An 18,699-nucleotide genomic window follows, 5' to 3' on the forward strand; every position below is an offset into this window, starting at 1 on the left:
CACCAGGCTGCTCCCAAACCCCCTTTGTTTCTCTGAAGCAACCAGAGACCAACAAGAAAAACCCCTCTGAGCCCCCACACCTCAGCTGCAGGTCAGAGCCTCGCCTGCAGCGAGGAATGAGGGGATGAACTTTGGCCAAGCTCCAGGACTAAACACCCACCCCAGGGTGTGAAATCACCTGCAGCCTGCAGAGCATCTCGGGGCTCAGCGACGTCTTCGACTGGGCACAGGCACCCAGGTCCAGCCTGAAACTGGGGACACACCAGGCACTGCCCCTGCTAGCCCAGGGAGAAGCACAGCTCAAGCCCAGTCAGATCCTTCAGATGAACACAGAGCTCAAACACTGTGCCATAAATGAGCTGTAGCTGAGACAGTGGCTCTCCCCCAAGCTTCCTCCTCATATTCCAGCTCCAGCCACCGCCCCGGGGCACTGGTGCTTGTCTGGCCACACAAAGCTGAGTACAAAGTCAGCTTTAAAAAGACAGCCAGACAGGGCCTCTCTGTGGCTGCAGCCCCAGACCTCTGCCACCCACAGCAGATGCTCTGCACAGCCTGTGAGTCACACAGGGCCACCTCCCAGTGCCCCTTCCAGCCGGAGCAGCAGGGAAGGGTTCCCCAGCCCCAGGAAGGGAGCAGCTCCCAGGGCACAGCCTCAGGGCCCCACCAGGAAGGGCAGTCATGGCCCTGAGTACCTCTGAGAGGAATCCAGGATGGCATTGAGGATGACTGCACAGGCCTTCTCCAGGTCTCCATCACAGCCCCCAGCAGCAGAAGGTGCAGGAAGGTACCTCTGATAGATGGCCCAGTGATGGAAATCCTGTCTGCAGTGTGGAAAAGGAGGAAATCTGTTGGAATGGTGCCCTTCCCTTGATGCAGAGGGAAGCTGACACATCAAGAGTGGGGAGTGATGTGAGCTCAGATAAAAGCTCCAGGGAAGTACAGACATAAGGAGCCCTCCAGCAGACCCCACCCAGCTCTGGCTTCCAGGATCAGGGAGGGTTGGTGACAAGTGCCTTGGAAGGGCTGCACATGCAGGGTGAGGCCCCCAGAGCCACGGGATGGCTTGGGCTGGAAATGACCCTAAAGCCCATCCAGTCCCACCCCTGCCATGGCAGGGACACCTTCCACCAGAGCAGGCAGCTCCAGGCTGGCCTTGCTCAGGTGCAAACACACACAGAGCTCATTCCAGCAGTGCCTGAACTCAGGACAAACCACAGCAGGCAGCAGGCATTTGTATCCTGCAGCTTAGTGACTTCCTGATCCTCAGTGCTTTTCCCTCATTCTGAGGGGACACTCCTGGACTATTCCCTTTCCAGCAGAGCCCCTTGGCCTTACCTCTCTGAAGCAGAGAGAATGTCCTTTTCAGGGCACACCTCCAGCTCCAGCAGCAGCCACTCTCTGAAAGACAGCTGGGAAAAGCCAGGATTTAGGAGCAGGGAAGCACAGCAAGGGAAATAACTTGAGCAGAGCAGCCACCTGCTGCCCAGCACAAAACCCACTTCACTTCATCTGCAGACACAATCCCGTGGGGATTGAGAGACATGAAACAAGAGACATCAACCCAAGGAAGTTCCTGTGCTGTTTCTCTTATAAAAAAAGGTTTTTAAAAACCCTGCTGGCCTTCCAAACTCCCTGGGAAGCTCATAAAGCCTGTCTGACACCCCCTCCTCTGACATTTCCAAACACACTCAGCACCTCCAGGCCCAGGACGAACTTGTGTTGTTAGAAATGAAGGCAAAATGAGCCAAGCCCCTCAGTCAGACAGGGTGAGCAGCCCAGAGAGGTTGGAACACAGGGTGTGCCAGCCCTGGACACTGAGCCAGGCACCAGGAGTCATCCTAGGAACACCACCAACCCCTCTGCACAGACAAACTGGTTTTAGAGGAAGTAGGTTAAAAAAAGAGAGTCTGTCAAATCAGACTTTGCAAGGGTGGTACAAAGGGAAGAGCTGGGGTGGTTTGAGCCAGGCTGAGCCAGGCAACCCAGGCTGGCTCAGGGGAACATTGCCATTTACACAAGGCACCAGAAAAGCAAGGATTTCCAGTTGTTTGCCTCTCCACCACTTCCCAGGGAGCACAGCAGGGAGCCAGGGTGATGGACAGGCCTTTGCTCCGCAGTTCCTGAGCTCCTGCAGCTTGCCAAGCCTTTCCAAGAACTAGGACACAAAAGTTTTACCTCTGGTTTTCTCTTTCCACCTTATCATCCCCATCAAACAACAGCCAGCCCACATGACTCAGCTGCCAGACAACTTTCCAGGTATTTAGTTCTTACTTTCAGGCATTCAGCTCTCACAAGAAGCTTTTGATCACCAATGAGGAAACTGCAAAGGGCAGATCTAAAAAAGGGAGAATTAGAGGGTGAATTTGGGTGATGGAAAAGATTTCTACCTGGAATGCCTTCTCCTTCAAGAGCTCCTGGAAGCCTGCTTGCCTCCACAAGCACAGGCTGGCCCTCCTGTAGTTCAGAGAGGGGCAGGACAGGGAACTCCAGCTCAGGGCACTTTTGGCCTCCTCACACAGGACTCCCCGAGCCTCCAGGCTCAGCCGTGGCACCAGGTACTGCAGCTGGAATAAAAACAGCAAATCCTGCAGCTGGAATAAAAACAGCAAATCCTGCAGCTGGAATAAAACAGCAAATCCTGCAGCTGGAATAAAACAGCAAATCCTGCAGCTGGAATAAAACAGCAAATCCTGCAGCTGGAATAAAACCAGCAAATCCTGCAGGAGGGGCTGCAGCTGGAATAAAACCACAGAGGCTGCCCCAGAACCAGCCCCAGAGCCAGCTCTGCTTGGTGCAGCTGCCCAAGGAGCAGAGGGGAGGGCACACAGATGTATTTCTACTCTGTTTTCTTGGTGAAAGCGACCCTTGCACAGGGACCTGCAGCAGGAAGTTGGGCTGAGACTGAACTTTCTCATAAGTTGCAGCAAAACTTTTTCCCTTTTACCTTTTTAATCAGGCCAGGAGGAACCAAGGCACAAAAATCTTCACGAGAGCAGGATGAAAACTTGCACATCAGGTAAGCTGCTGCTGCAGTGCAAAACCTGAGAGAGAAAAGGAAAGAACTCCATTGGCTGGTGGGTTCAACCTCCACAAGCTCTGGAAATCCTCCAGGGGAGCCTTCCCAGCATCCCAAACACCTGGGGGAGCAGGGAGGGGCTGGGTGCCCCATCTCACCTCAAGCAGAAGGCAAATGATTCTTCTGTCCTGCACACCAGCAAGGAGCTCCAGTACTCTGAGACAGAAAGGGCCTTTCCAGGAGCAGCCTGAGAGGCCCCAGAGGTGGCTTCCACCCCAGGAATTAAAGCTCTGCATTCACTTAAGTGGACCACAAAAGCTGCCAGACCTAAAATGTGAGCAGCACCGAGGGAAGGGCCCTGGAAGGTAAAAAAAGTGAAGAGCAGGAAAGATATTTTTGGTAACTTTGTAACATTTCCTTGGTAAAATTCTTACCTTTTATCTCATTGTAACACTTTTAATTCTTTGGTATTTCACACTGTAGTACTTCACCTGTATTATTGTAACATTTTGTACCAAAACACCTTTCTGAAATACCTTTTTTTGTACCAAAACACCTTTCTGAAAATACTCAGACTTAGTGAAGGAGCAGAACATTGTTTCTGATCCCCAGCAGTGCAGCAAAAACCGAGCAGATGAGAAGCAACCCTCAGCAGAACTGGAGGTTTCTGTAACGCAGAAACCTGAAATAATTCACTGTAAATCCAGGTTTGGGGATTCTCAAGGCTTTTTAGCCTCTCTGACAGCTAATTTCATCCATCAGCCTGTTATTCTCACCCTTGCAGGATCACAGGGTAGAGGGAATAAACCAAGCCAATCTTTAATGACAAACCCATGCCCTGCTGCAGCCCAGACAGGAGTATCTTAGTTTTATTTTTAAACTTTTACAACTGAATTATTCAACATGGAAGCTCAGGAATGAAGCATTCTACCATTTCTCTTTTGTCTCTTCCCTAAACTTGCCTATTTTAGCTCCTGTTCAAATGTCTCAGAATGCATTAAACTTCCACAAGCAGGGTTTCTGTAGGGAAAAATTCTCCTCGTGTTCCTGAGGGCAGCTTCATACTCCCTGACCAAAAGAGGGTATTTTTGGAGGGGTTTTTTTGGAGGGGTTTTTTTTTTTAGGGGTATTTTTGGAGGGTTTTTTTAAAGGGGTATTTTTGGAGGGGTTTTTTTGGAGGTTTTTTTTTTAGAGGTATTTTTGGAGGGTTTTTTTTAGGGGTATTTTTGGAGGGGTATTTTTTTGGAGGGGTTTTATTTTGGAAAGCAGTGAAGTCCCCCCCACCAGTGCAGCCCAGACAGGTCCACACCCCCCAGGTCAGGAAATGGAGCAGGATGGAATTCGGCAGGATTGCTGGTTGGAAAGCTGACCTGGTGACAAATGAGCTGGCAGAGCCTGCCCAGGAGTGCAGGCAGGAGATTCCTGTGTCCACACATCATCTTCACCAGCAGGGAGAGGCACGGGCCCTGCCTGCAGCAGGGGAAACCACAAGCTCATTAAATTCATCCCCAACACAGGCACAGGTAATTAAAGATGCTTAAACAGCCTGGAGCTGCTCCAGGGCTGTCTGTAAACACAGCACAATTATCATCCCACCCAGGGCTCAAAGCAAGGGGCACTTTTGGGGTCCCTGAGCAGAGCCCCAGCAGTGCCCTGCCTCAGTGGATGGCACTGTGTGCATCTCAAAGCCTTGCTGGCATCTCACAAGGCCAAAGTGGCCTCTGAGGTGACAATGAGGACAGGAGGAGCTGCCTGGGGCACAGGCAAACAGGCTCAGCATTAAATGGCATCAAAACACAAAGGAGGAAGGAATTGCTGTGACAGGGCCCTGCTGTAAAGCAGAGGCAGGGAGGGATTTTCCCACCCAGATCAGAAAAACCCATCCTCAGAGCAGGCCAGGGGAGCTGTGCTTAGACCCCATTTCCTGGGACTTTGTTTGTCCCAGGGAGTTTCCAGCCAGGTGTTTACCAGTGATTCATCTGCTCCAGGGCAGAGCAGGGCAGGAGAGGGAAGGATGCCCTGGCTGCCCAGGCACAGGGAGAGCAGCTGGGAGCCCAGCCAGCTCCTCAGCACGCCCTTGTTGCCCAACAAAGTGATTTTCCACTGACATGCTGCCCATGATGTTTACAGGCTCCAGGAGGAGGAGGAGGAGGAGGAGGAGGAGGAGGAGGAGGAGAGCTCCAGCCCCAGGGCAGGCACTGCTGCCTCTGCTCCCCAGCCAGGCCAGGGGAAGGAATTCCAGGACCAAAGGGATTGGCTGCACTGCCATGCCCCAGCCTGGGCTGAAGCACCCAGCTCTGTTTGGGGGGTGTTCAACCCCTGGCTCAGAGCACAGAGAGCCAAAGGCCTCTTTGCTGAAGGGATCTGTAAGATCAGAGAAACTTGGTTTATTTACTGATGTGCCTCAGGGTGCATTGGTTCTGGGAGTGCAGACTCTTCACTGCACTGCCAGCCTGGCAGCAGGGCTGTGAACAGCCAGAGCCCTCCTCAGCCCTGCACAAGGGCTGGGATTCTGCCCATCACCCAGCTTTGGTTCTCCTACCCTTGGGACTCCCCTCTTACCTGTCAGGAGGGTTGAAAGAGGAAGCAGCTAGTAGGGTTTGGCAGAATGATGTCAGCAGAAGATCAACAACCTGGAATAAAAGGCACCAGGAATAAACCTGGGATCAAACCACACTGCTAATTGCTGCTTGTCAGGCTGGATGCCTGAGCCTCGTTTTCTACTTTGCGTAAATTACATTTCCTGACATTAAAACAAGGAAACAAACTGGTCAATGAGATTCACTCCAAGTTGTGCAGATCCACTGCCACTAAGGGTGGAAAATGAAGCCCATAACAGCCAGGAATGACCCCAGCACACAGCAAACACGTGGGCAAGGCTGCTGGGGAAAGCCTTTGAGAAAATATCCCAGATCCCAACATCCAGCAGCTTCCAGGTGGTTACAACACAGGAACAGTGTGTGCAGGGCAGGGTGAGGGAGACAAGAGAAGTGCATTTCCTGCAGCCAAAGCCATGCAGATGCATTTCCCTGCCCTGCCCCACCCAGCCAGCTGCTACTCACGCTCTGGGGGCAGGCTGCCAGCCCCGGGGCAGGGACACTCTGGGGACAGGCTGCCAGCCCCGGGGCAGGCAGGGCCACCCGGACCGGGGAACTGGAAGGAGCAGCCTCGTTGTCCTCGCTGCTGTCACCCAGGACACGGCGGAGTCTGTCGGATACCACGGCCAGCTGAGCTGCCACCTCTGCGGGGACAGGGGACAGCAGGCACGAAACGTTCACAACCCCCCACAGCAGCAAGAACAAGCAAAATATAAACTCGAATCAATCAGAGTCAGAAGTATGCTAGGAAAAGCTTTAATAAGCAAAAAATGTCGGCTGGGACGCAGTGGATCAGCATCCACAGGATCATTTCTTACCAATACAACTACCAGCACACCTCGGGAGCAGTTTTCACACCAGAGGGGAAAATGCTTTCCAAAGAGGGCCAGGAGGTGAGCCCCAGGAGTGGGGCACCGAGATTGGAGTGATTATCACAAAGATAAGCCCCAAAGAGGCAGGAGCACCTCAGACATTCACATGCACATATTCATAGCTGGAAGGATTATCAGCTCTGAAGGACTGCCAGGTGCCAGTGGCAGCAGCTCCTGCTGTGCCTTGGGCCAGCAGCAGCCACACTTTACCCAGGCACTTTTGGGACAATGAGCAGCACTCCCTCATACCTTCCCACTGAGCCTGCTGCACAGCCAGAGTCCTGAGCACTGCCAGTTCAGCCTTCAGCTGCTCCAAAGGCTCCTTGGAATGGCTGGGCTCTGCTTTGGAGTCATCTGGACAGGGAGGAGAGGAAATGCATTCAGCAATCTCTGCCTGCACTTTCTGCAGCAGCAGAATTTACTTTTCCTGAAGCTCTAACAAAACCCCAAACTGTCAGTCTGCCACACACAGAGCTTTGTTTTCACACTCAGAATGTGCTAGTTAATTAATAATTTATGGGTTTATGCCTAGTTGCAAGAAGGAATTCGGTTTTTAAAGATGAGAGGCAAAAAAGTTTTGTTTTCAGAGTTTTCTTCCCACTTCCTTTAGCTCTGCCCCTCACAGAAACATTTGCTGTCCTCAGGACTGGGGTCAGGCTCAGAATGCAGACAGACATCACAGCATGGGTACAGCATCAGCCTCTCCAGATGTCCCATGCTACTCTGGCTTCTCGTTCAAGAGAAGAAATAAAAGGAAATTCCTTTTCCCACTAGAAAGAGATGCCAGCAGCGACTGCCACAGCCCCAACCCCCCCCCCGAGTTCATTAGACAGGAACAGCTCCTTGTACAGGGCCAGGCATGAATCCCCCAGCAGCAAGAACAGCAATGACAAAGGCTGGCATTGATACTGGCTGGAAAAGGAGGTGCTGGGAGCCCAGTGACACCTGGGTGTGCAGCACGAGCACGGCCAGTGGGGTTTGGGGGTACCCAGAGCTCAGCCCTGCCCTCAGTGCCAGCCCTGTGCCCACCTGGGATGGGGCAGGGCACAGGGACAGGACAGGAGGGGACACAGGACAGGAGGGGACAGGGCTCAGGCTGCTCAGGAGGGCGGCACAGAGCCCGGGCAGTGACACCAGAGCTCAGCGGCAGCGCCGGGACCCCGCGGGGCTGCCGGGATCCTGCGGGTCCATCCCGGCCAGCGGGGATCCATCCCATCCTGCAGGGATCCATCCCATCCCACAGGGATCTACAGGGATCCATCCCACAGGGATCCATCCTATCCCATCAGGGGTCCATCCCATCAGGGGTCCATCCCATCAGGGATCCATCCCATCCTGCAGGGATCCATCCCATCCTGCAGGGATCCACAGGGATCCATCCCGCAGGGGTCCATCCTGCAGGGATCCATCCCATCTCTCAGGGATCCATCCCATCCCGCAGGGATCCATCCCATCCCGCAGGGATCCATCCCATCTCTCAGGGATCCATCCCGGTCTGCAGGGATCCCTCCCATCTTGCAGGGATCCATCCTGGTCTATCAGGTATCCCATCCCATCCCATCAGGGATCCATCCTGCAGGGATCCATCCCACAGGGATCCACCCCGCGGTTCCAGCCCATCCCCTGCACACCCGTGGTGCCCAGGCCGGCTCTGCCCCCGCCTCTGCAGCCACAGCATCCCCAGGAAGCCCCAGAGGCCCCGGCCACACATTGATCCCACATGAAGATCAGAGCATGAACCTGGAACTGCTCCCACCACACTCTGGGAGCCGTCCCTGCAGCCCAGCCTGACCTTTGCCTTGTGTGCAAACCCTTGGAAGGTGTGTTTGAAGCACCCACTTGCTGACAGCAACAGCAGAGCTCATTAAATATCCTCATTAAACATCCTCATTAAATATCTTCATTAAACATCCTCATTAAGCATCCATAACCCTGCCCAGAAAAGCTGCAGCGATGGGGCCCGGGCTCACCTCCCACCCAAACATCTGCAAAGCAGGAGCTGCAATCCTTTCCCAGCCCCAGGTCTCCCTAATCCCCTCTTAGAAGAGGATGCCAGGGCAGCACAAGAAGCAGGAGTGTCACTGCCTGAGGGATCAGCACAGCAGGCTCCCAGCACAGCAATCCCCAGCTCAGGCTGCAAACGCTGATTCATGGAAAGGATGGGGGGTGGAATTCAGCCAGCTCAGGCTCAGGCAGCATCTGCAGCCTCAGCACAGCACAGGGCTCCCAGGCACTGCAAAAATCCCACCCAGGCAGGGCTGGCAGAAAAAGTCATTGCAGGAATAAGAATTTAACAGCTCAACTCAATATAAAGGGTTTAACACCTATTTATATGGATGAAACACCTTTTCACCCATAAATCTTTGAAAATGTTCCATTCAGGAGGGCAGCAGTGGAAAAATTACCATTTCACATTGATCCATGAGGAAAGGCTGCATTTTTTACCTTGTAACACCTTCTCTTTCATGGCATGACAGGCTTGCAGGTATGTGGAGTACAAGTTTGAAGGTATTTTGTCAGCTCTGTGAAAAAGAAGAGATTTATTACCCTGCACAACCACAAACTGCCTTTATTAAATAAGCACAAACAACAGCCCTTCTGTGAAATGTAATTAGAGGGACTCTGAAGCATAAAGAGCATCTGAAGCATTTTTAATCATCTGACAAGAGGGGCAGAGATTTCTACCCAGAGCTTTCACAGCAAGCACTGCACACGTGTAGCACACACAAACCCAACACTGCACATGCCATCAATTAATCTTTTAATGCCTGTTTCCTATCTGGCTGATGTCTAAGATCCCATAAGAGTGTGAGCTGTGAGGTGCAGCATGCACAGATGTAAGACATGAACGTGCTGAGACCAAGGTGTGACCTCCTCTCTGCAGGGCAGCACTCAGTGCTAAGAGCTGGTCCCAGGAGGCTCCCCAGAACTCAGCTGCTTCCCTCACTACTTTAATTTCACTAAATGATCCAGCCTTTAATTTTAGAGCCAGACTGGAATGACAAGGCAGGGCCAAGCACCTCATTTGCAGGCAGTGTTGCAAACATTCTTCCTTCATGAGAGGTTACAGAGGAACTACTGGATGTAAACTAAAGCTGCTCCTGCAGTGCAGAAAAGCCCTTTTAAACATGCAGGCAGGGCCAGCTGGACTCCTGAGAGGAGCTGTGTCCTCCTGAGGCATCACCCTGGTGCCCCTTGAGCATTAGCAGACATTCAAGTCTCATCTTTCACTCCCCCCATCTCCCCTCCCAAAGAGCCTTTCACAGAGGGAGCTCATATTCCTGGGGAAATTTTGTTTTCAGCTGTATCCTTCAAGATTTGCATAAAAATGTACCTGGCCTGGAGCCAGGGGGACTCCTAAATAAAGATTTCACAGTGGCCAGAGGACTGATTACACACCTGAAGACTACCCAGATAAGCTGCTCCACGCACGACCTGCAAGCCACCAAGCCCTGCCAAGAGGTTGGCTGTGACCAAGGTGTCAAAGCCTCTGATAATCTGATATCAAATGTCCCAAAGAGAAAGCCCAGCAGCACAGAAAACAACACTGGGGTGTGTGAATACCTCTTTAAGGAGTCTATAAAAGCCATTCGTCCATCTGGGGTTTTGGGGAGCTGCAAGAGAGGAGAAGGCAGGGCAGGGGCAAATTGTCTGTGTACAAACACCCAGGCAAAGGGAGGGGAGAGAAAAAAGCCAAACACTGACCACACGGGGCCTGAGCAGGGCTGGAAGGAACCAGGAAGTGTAATATGGTCGTCTGAAAATGCTGAGAAAATAAACAGAGCAAAGAATTAACCATGCCAAAGGTCCAAAGTGCCATCTCCACACCTCAGGAGCTATCTGGCTCCTGCAAATACAACATGTGCGTGGTAAGGTGCATAACCACAGACAAACCAGGTTCAGATTGGCCAGTGGCTTTTAATTTCTTTCCTTTTGCTTTTTATTGTAATCATTTTGGGCTTCTTTTGCACAGGGGAATGTGCCTTTTCTCTCTCCCCACAAATATCCTCTATTGAGATGACTCCTCAGGAAGTGGGAAGAACTTCCCCAAACCTCTCTGGCTCACATCCTCAATTTTTCTTGTTTCCTTAGTTTGATTCAGACTTGGCTTCTACAATTATTGTTGCTGTTATTATTATTCTTCCAGCTAAGCCCAGGGGGAACTGAGAAGGACACAGTACCTGGCTTCTATCACAGAGGTGGGGATCTTCCTGGTGTTCTCAAATATCTGAAGGGCCTTCTCCACGTCACGGAGAGCCTGGGCCTGGGGCTGCCTCACAGGGGAAAAAGATGTGAGAAACCAAGGGTGGTGATGGACCTTCTTTTTCTGCTCTGAATTTGCTTTATTGTGATTCTATTTCAGCGTGGAATTTGGACACATCCTCTCCACTTCAGCCCGTGCCTGCAGGCAGAGGCACTGACACCCCGGGGTTCTCTCCTTTGAGTTGTAACACCCCTCAAGCTGCAACAAGTTTCTCAACTGACAACCAGACCAGTCTTGGAAAAATTAAATTAAATCCTCACTTAAGCCTGTGAGTTCATCACAGGACTGGGTTTCTTGTATTATATTCAGCTACCCTGCCTCCAGCCCGTATTTCACGTAAGTGAGGCCTCTTCCTGTGATCCAAATGTGGGATGGAATAATAAAACCAAACACTTCCCTATAAATTATTGCTGTTACCCAAAATTTATCAGGAACCACAGAGTGTAGAATCCCCCCCCATCTCCTTTGAATACCCACACAGTGATGGAGTGCTCCACCAAAAAGAATCAAGATATCTATAAACATGACTCCATTGAAAGTGGGGAGTTCCTGTATTTATGGCCACCAAAACCTCTTCAAGCTGGAGGCTTGGCAGCCCACCCAGCCTTGGAGTGGCAGGGAGGTTGGTAACCCCAGTGCTTTTCCAGAGGGAAAGGGATGAGAAAAGTGGGAGACAGAGCAGCAGTACCTGCACAGCCTCCTCGGGGGCAGAGAGGTCTTCATAGAGCCCCATGTCCTCTATGGCCACCTGGGGAGGTCAGAGGGCAGGGGTCACAGCCTGCAGGCCTTGGCAGGCTCAGGAAGAGCTCTTCCCAAAGGTTTGCTGACCTTGAGGTCGGCCAGGCGGGTTTTGGCCAGGGTGATGTACTCCAGGAGCAGGGAGCGGTGCTTGCTGGGCACCAACGGGGGGAACATGATGTGCACCTGCAAGGTGAGAGCCACAGCCAGGTTTGCCATTGCCAGGTAAAACTCTGACTCATTCCTCTGATGGTCACCTCAAATACCCCCCAAAGGAGGTGTTATTGCTTGGTTAAGGGTCAATCCTTTTCACAGCAACTGACACCATTTTTGCCAACAACACACAAACAAAATCAGTGAACGTCTCTGACGTAATTCCATGGAAGGAATTCTCCCCATCAATAAAATCATCTTGTCCTTCCTTATTGCAGGAAGGGTTTGAACAATGAACCAGAAGTAATGCAATTACTCCAACAACATTTCTAAGGAGCTGAACCTACTGAAAGGCACAAGGACAGTGACTCTGGGGCAGTTCTGGACCTGAAACCATCTCTGTCAGCACCTGCTCACCTTCAGGTATGGGGCAGCTTCAAAGGGCACCAGCTCTGATAGGAACTCCAAGAGGAAGACCAGAGATTTCTTACTGCTCCCGTGGTGGCCACCAGCACTCCCAAAGGAAGCCTGGAACAGGGGAAAATGGCATGACAGCCTCTCAGTGTGGAGAGAATCCTCACCCAAGCAGTGCCACAACCAAGCACACCAATCCCAAAGATCCCATTTCTGTCAGGAGAACCTTTCTAGAGAAAAGTCTACAGAGAAAGTTCATAGAATCATGGAATGGTTTGGGTGGGAGGGACCTTAAAGACCACCTAGATCCGATCCCCTGCCACCTTCTACTGTCCCAGGGTGCTCCAAGCCCCATCCAGCCTGGCCTTGGGCACTGCCAGGGATCCAGGGGTAGCCACAGCTGCTCTGGGCACCTGTGCCAGGGCCTGCCCACCCCCACAGCCAGGAATTCCTTCCCAATATCCCATCTAACCCTGATCTCTGGCAGTGGGAGCCATTCCTGTCCCTTCATCCCTTGTCCCCAGTCCCTCTCCAGCTCTCCTGGAGCCCCTTCAGGCCCTGGCAGGGGCTCTGAGCTCTCCCTGGAGCCTTCTCCTCTCCAGGTGAGCACCCCCAGCTCTGCCAGCCCGGCTCCAGAGCAGAGGGGCTCCAACCCTTGGATCATGGTGATTTACAGAAGTCTCTGTGGAAGTTTGCTGCCATGAGAACACTCAAACAAGGCACCTTTGAGATGCACCAAAAGATTGATATTCATGAGGGAACCACAAATCTGCAGGTTTCTACACAGGTTTATCTGGGCATCCTAAGGAAAACAACCAGTCTGAGACTACAGAGAACACAACCAGTTTACCCTCTGATACCTCCTGGACACTATCAGCCAAAGCTGAGCTTAGATTTGCAAACTCATACAAAGGAATTTCCAGGTTGAATTTGCGTGGAGATTTGCATCCCTAAAACACCCACCTGGTTACAGTTAAAAGCAACATCCCATTATCTGCAAGGTCAAACACAGCAATTACAGCTGCATGCAAACCTCCAGGAAACAGGAATGCTCCCTCTGCCAGAACCCCCAAATTATGCAGTAACAACAGTGCTGCTTATCAAGACACTGAAATCCATCCAAGGTGATGATAATAACAGGAATTACATGTCTGCATTCCTAGCAAATAACTACAACAGGCAAGGTGGACTTAAAAGATGAAAGGAGGGAAAAGTGGGGAAAACCAAATAAATTTATTCTTTGCAGACACAAAGGCAGTAATAAATATTCAATCATTCCTAATATCAATACAATCCCCTGTACTTTTCTTTTTTTGTTTTTCTTCTTCCTGGTTATCCTGTCTGGGACAAGGCTTTCTCTACACAGCAGAACATTCCTTATGCACAATTAAAACAAAGCTCAGCAGTCAGGCCTCACTGAGTCTCACCTTAAACCACTCAGAGTAGGGCATGAAGACAGCAGGGCCCTCCAGAGCAGCCTGACGAGCGATCAGGAAGGCAGTGATCATATTTTCCATGTCATAATTCCCAAAGGCCTTGAGCAGGAGATGGCTCAGTAGATCTAGGAACATAAAACAGCAACCTCACTCTTTGCTCCTGACAACAGTGCTGTGTATGCTGCAGTAAATGAAGACAAATATCTGAGATAAAACACGAGGCAGGACATGTACTGCAGCCTGGAGGACCTCTGGGGTCTGATTTGATTCTTTTTATGCCCTTTCAACTGTCAAACACACTTGGATTCCCTGCAGGGAGTCCAGCACTGGGATAATTAGTAAGGAATTCTCACAAACAAGCTCTGCTAGCAAAGGTGAGCTAGGACTAAGGTTCAGTAATCACTCCACCAATTACTGATGAAGGTAATTATCAAAGCACCACCCTGGGCTGTACACAGAGTTTGAGAAGTGGCAGGCACGAGGCCTGGCATTCACCTCCCCACGGCCATGGGGAGTCTGAGGGAAAAGCAGATGTCCTGTGCTGCTGCTCCTTCCCATGCAGGAGCCCCTGTGCTGACCCCCCTGCTCCCCCCAGCAGCAGGGGCACAGCCAGGCTGGCAGTGCCCACCTACCCTTGAAGAGCTGCTCAGCCTCAGCCTGGCACACCACCAGCGTGGACACACAGGACAGCACGTGCTGCCAGTTCACCTCGTGGCTCTCCAGGACCTGCTGCAGCTGGCAGATGGATTCCTTCACACTGAATGCCACCAACAGCTGGAGGAGGGAGGGCAAGCCCTGTTAGCTGGGACACACAGCCACAAGAAAGAGGGGAATGCACACAAGACTGACAGGCTTCTCTGTGACTTTAGCAGGCTGTTCTGCAGCTTTTGGATCAGCTTCCCAGGCCCAAATGCCAGCCTGGACTGAACCAGCACCAGCTACAACAAACAGTAAAACTCCCATTCTTTCAGAACTTGTGTCTTACTCTGTACCAGTGAAAATTCCCATCTCCATGTTCACCGTACCAGTGAAAATTCCCATCTCCAATCAGCATCTTTGCTCTCATTAATTGCTCTGCACTAACAAAAACCACTGCTGTTCTTTTCTTTCATGCTTCCTCCTCCCAGAGCTTCTGGCGATTGGTTTGGATGCTGCAACTGGACAATGTTGCACTAATTTCCAATAATCTGATTTCAGGTTTTCCAGTGGAAATAAACCCAACACGACACAGCTCTCTGGGTGGCAGCAGGCAGAGGTACCTTGCGATACAGAGCCGTGAGCAGGGGAGAAGTCCTGGTAAAGCTCCACTCCTTCTGCATCTGGATGGCATCAGACACTGCACCCACAACAAGAAAACTTCAGCAGCAGGTTTTAAAACACACCCAAACACACAGGTTTCCCTTTAAAAACTGCCCAGTGGAATTCTGTCTCCCATCAGTCTTTGGAACACAGGCACAGGGTCTGGGCCATTCCTGTCACCCCAGAGCTGCTTCTGCGATCCCACCTGCGCAGGCTGACATGGCACACGCACAGAGAATCAGCAAGGAATCAGCTTTTCCCTCATTAACCTCTTTCATCTGGGAGCCAGCAATGACACAGCTCTCCCACACAGCAGACAAGCAGCTCCAGATCACAGCTCCTGGGAACTTCACAGCAGATTTCATAGCTCAAACATATTCCTTCCCAAAAACATCAAGCTTCCCAATTACTGACCCAGGATTAGACCCTTCCTGCCCAAAACTTTCTCCTGAATTGTGACCCTCAGGTGACTTTTTTTGCCTGATTTGGCACCCTAATTGTACAGACCCCAGGAAGGAGCTGAGAAGGCTGGAGGCTGCTCTGGCTCTGGGTCCTCCAGGCTGGGCCCCACTCAGTGTGGGACAGAGCTCTGGACACACCTGGAGACCCCTGGAGACCCCTGTCCCTGGCCATTCCCACCTTTCAGCACGGGGTTGTAGGTGAGAACCTCAGTCAGGGTGTGTCTGAAAAACTGCCTCAAGGAATCCAGGGGAGCCACACTTCCATAAAGGGACACGTTGAACACATTCAGCCTGCACAGGACAAGGAGATACCAGAAAGTGTCAGCCAGGTGATCAGCCAGGCACTGGTAATATATGATCCACCAGCTGCTGATGAAATAGGAACAGCCAGGTGCACCTTAGGGGAAATGGCTGATTTTTGTTCTACACCCATCTTCTCAAATTGCCACAAATATGTACTTTTTGATAGGTATTAAAAAAAAAAAAAACACAAAACAATTAATGGTTACTCAACACTATTAGCCATCAGATTAAATGTGAGTCTGAGGGGTATCCCTGCACGGGGCTGAAGGCAACATGTGCAAAGCAGTTAAATAAAACAAGTCTGGAAGCAGGAATTGGAGAGGATTTCACCTTCCAGGTGTTTCTGCTCAGAAGCAGTGAGGAAACCTGATGGGGAATTTCTGGCATGACAAGAGGGAGGTCCAGGGTTGGCTTATCTCTTTTACAAGCACTTCTGTCTGCACATATTTTATTAGAGGAGAATATCAAGCACAAATAGCACTGGGAGAGGTGGGGGTGTGTGTAAATAAAAAAAAAACACCCCACAGCATTGCTCCTATTTCAGTAAGAAGTGCAACAGTGGATAAAAAAACCCTCTTGACACTGTTTGGAATGTATCTTACCAGAACCTCGCAGCTTGCACCATGGAAACATCTTCCTGCTTCTCTTTACCAACAGCATCAAGCACCCCTGGACCCCAAAACACACAAAAACCCAGTGAGAAAAGAGCTGTGACACTAAACCCCTCATGGGAATTCACAGGAATGAGCAATTTGTGCCCCTCTGCAAAGGTGACCCCGCTGGGGAAATGTGCAGAAGCCACTCAGCGGTGCTAAATTCTTACCAGACTTTCTCCAAAGTGACACAGGGACTCAGAAACTATTACCACTGACCTTGAACCAATTTTAAACCATTCCCAAGAACATGCTAGTAATGAAGCCATCTAAAAATGCATGTAAATCAGGCTTTCATTTCCAAACCCAGCCCCACTGCCTCTGTGAGTGTGAGCACCGCGCAGCCTGTCTGGAGGCAGGGATTTGCACAAGCTGAATTAAGCACCCTGCAAACCCCGGTCCAGACAAAGGGCAGGCTGGGGGAGGGCCACGCGTTTGTAATGTGCCATTTGCATGGCAGGAATTCCTTTAAAAGCTCCATCTGCCCCAAAACCACGGGTAGAGATCAAACAGGTTGGCAGCTTGCGCAGCGCGTTGTCTTGGCGATGATCAGCCCACACCTCTCCCAGCCCACAGACTGGGAAACCCTCTGCTTTGCAGTCTGCTGCAGCAGCACTTCTGCTTTGTGCCACCCTGCCTTGAAATCCCTCCTCTTTCAACTGTTCAAGGAGCTTGGTTTGGGTATTCAAATCATTTCGTTAAGGAAAAAAAGCCCTGAAAAGAAAATTTACTGAGCAGGGGCAGCGAAGCAGACATCCCTGCATGCCACCAGAGCTTTAGGATGTAACACTCTCCTCTCCTGCTGAGGAATACTTTAAGGTTAAGTAGGGGAGAATAAAGGAAAGGAGATAAACTCAGCTTATCTTCAGACACAGCAGCTCAGCACTGCCAGATCATGACAGTGAACACATTGCTCCCACGCTACCCCCAGCCTGTCCTTCTCCTCCTGTGAAGGTCTTCAGTAATAGGGAATTCTTTGACATTAAAAATCCTAATGTTCTCCAAAGATTAATGAACTGGGACCCCTCGGAGGTGACCCAAAAGTGTGGACTAATAAAATATCTTACATAAACCTGCTGGAATGCACTGTGCAGGCACCCAGGCTGCGAGCGTGGCAGCGCAGGCTGCGCAAACGGGAAGGGCAAATGAAGAGCAGGATGCAGACTCCTGTCTGCCTGCCAACAGCCCGCTCCTCCTCCTCCAAAATCACTACTCCTCTGCTGAGAAGGGCTGGTTTTCAACTCTTAAAGGGCCACCTGAGATGAGATTCATGCACATTAAATAATAAAGAGATTCATGCACTTCTCTTGCAGCATTCCCTTTTTGGAAGAACTCACAAGGTCTGTGAGTATCTCAGTGGACAGGCAGTGCTCCCTGCGAGACCCGGGGCAAGGGATGGGGCTGGCAGTGCCCATGGGGATGGAGGGAGGTGCCAGGGCCTGGATGGGGTCACCCTACAGCAGAGAGAAAGCAGCAGCCTCTGCAGCAGCACGGAGCAGGAAAGGTGCCAGCAGGGAAAGCGGGAGCACTGTCACTAAGGAGACAGGAGTGACAGCAGCTGCTCTCAGGTGACACCAGCCAGGGGTGTGTAAGGAACAGGACAGCAGCAGGTACAGCATCTCCCCGTGAGGATCAGCTGTGACACAGGACAAAAATAACCCCGTGTGAGTGTGTTTAGCCTTTCTGCATCAGGATTTGCTGGTAAATCAGGAGCTGCTGCGTTGAGCCCTCAGCAGAGGCACCAGGGCAGCTCAGGCCAGGGCAGGCACGTTGCAGTTCATGAACACTGGTGTTTAAAGACTCCACACCTACACCAGATGTCTTGGCTCAGCATAAAAATAGAGGTTTCAGAAAACACTGGTCTGCAAATCCAAACAGTGAGTCAGCAAAAGCGCTCGGTGCTGTCAATTCAAAGTTTAATTTACTAGGCAGGAAAAATAAATCTAAGCAGCAAAGCTGATCCTGGCCTAACCTCTGTGCTCCACCTGCTTCCAAGCAAACCTGTTAAAAATCAGGAAATCGGGTCAGGTGTCTATATCATGTTACAGCTGGGAGCGGAAAAAAAAAAGCAGCAAAAAAGGCAAGAAATTATCTGCAGTGTCTGGAGACACTTTAGGAGAACGACAGGGAAAGCAGAGGCAAATTCAATCAGTGACATAAATATTATGCACAACAGCACAGACAAAGCAGCCAGGCAAAGGATTTCTCCTTAGGGATTCAGCAGTGAGCAAGGAATAGAAAGAAGTCTTGAAGACTGCAGTGGCTGCACAAAGCTGGGATCACAGCAATACTTACATGCCAGCATTCTCTGTAAGACAGCACGGCAGATCTGTTCAAAATTGACAAATTAATGGATTTAGAGTCTTAAAGGGCTGCAGTTCAATGCAGGAAAAGTAAACTGGCTCAAAGAGTTTTGTCCCCCTTAAAGCTTTGCTTTGACCTTAGGCTGTGCAATAGAACAGATAAAATAGACAGAAGGGCAGCACTTTCCAA

General features: G+C 51.0%; 1 protein-coding gene across 9 annotated transcripts in view; it reads right to left on the reverse strand.

Moving 5' to 3' along the window:
• The window catches only part of FANCA (FA complementation group A), a 32,852-nt gene that overhangs the window by 8,182 nt on the left and 5,971 nt on the right, over positions 1-18,699 (reverse strand). For 5 of the 9 annotated variants that reach the window (XM_030227448.2, XM_050978883.1, XM_050978888.1 and 2 more), the window contains 23 exons: positions 18,502-18,535; positions 16,156-16,222; positions 15,429-15,541; positions 14,750-14,826; positions 14,123-14,264; positions 13,482-13,615; positions 12,058-12,168; positions 11,578-11,673; positions 11,438-11,497; positions 10,667-10,755; positions 10,191-10,251; positions 10,050-10,099; positions 8,931-9,007; positions 6,735-6,839; positions 6,079-6,257; positions 5,579-5,649; positions 4,387-4,486; positions 3,175-3,374; positions 2,945-3,041; positions 2,388-2,564; positions 1,336-1,409; positions 693-821; positions 179-278 (listed from right to left, as the gene is read on the reverse strand). In XM_030227448.2, the coding sequence (XP_030083308.2) occupies positions 179-278; positions 693-821; positions 1,336-1,409; positions 2,388-2,564; positions 2,945-3,041; positions 3,175-3,374; positions 4,387-4,486; positions 5,579-5,649; positions 6,079-6,257; positions 6,735-6,839; positions 8,931-9,007; positions 10,050-10,099; positions 10,191-10,251; positions 10,667-10,755; positions 11,438-11,497; positions 11,578-11,673; positions 12,058-12,168; positions 13,482-13,615; positions 14,123-14,264; positions 14,750-14,826; positions 15,429-15,541; positions 16,156-16,222; positions 18,502-18,535 (2,343 nt within the window). The remainder of the gene's footprint in view (positions 1-178; positions 279-692; positions 822-1,335; positions 1,410-2,387; positions 2,565-2,944; positions 3,042-3,174; positions 3,375-4,386; positions 4,487-5,578; positions 5,650-6,078; positions 6,258-6,734; positions 6,840-8,930; positions 9,008-10,049; positions 10,100-10,190; positions 10,252-10,666; positions 10,756-11,437; positions 11,498-11,577; positions 11,674-12,057; positions 12,169-13,481; positions 13,616-14,122; positions 14,265-14,749; positions 14,827-15,428; positions 15,542-16,155; positions 16,223-18,501; positions 18,536-18,699) is intronic. The other 4 variants (XM_050978889.1, XM_050978887.1, XM_050978891.1 and 1 more) reach the window with 2 other exon arrangements.

The sequence above is a fragment of the Serinus canaria genome, chromosome 11 (assembly GCF_022539315.1).
Source record: "Serinus canaria isolate serCan28SL12 chromosome 11, serCan2020, whole genome shotgun sequence".
In the NCBI taxonomy this organism is placed as follows: domain Eukaryota; kingdom Metazoa; phylum Chordata; class Aves; order Passeriformes; family Fringillidae; genus Serinus; species Serinus canaria.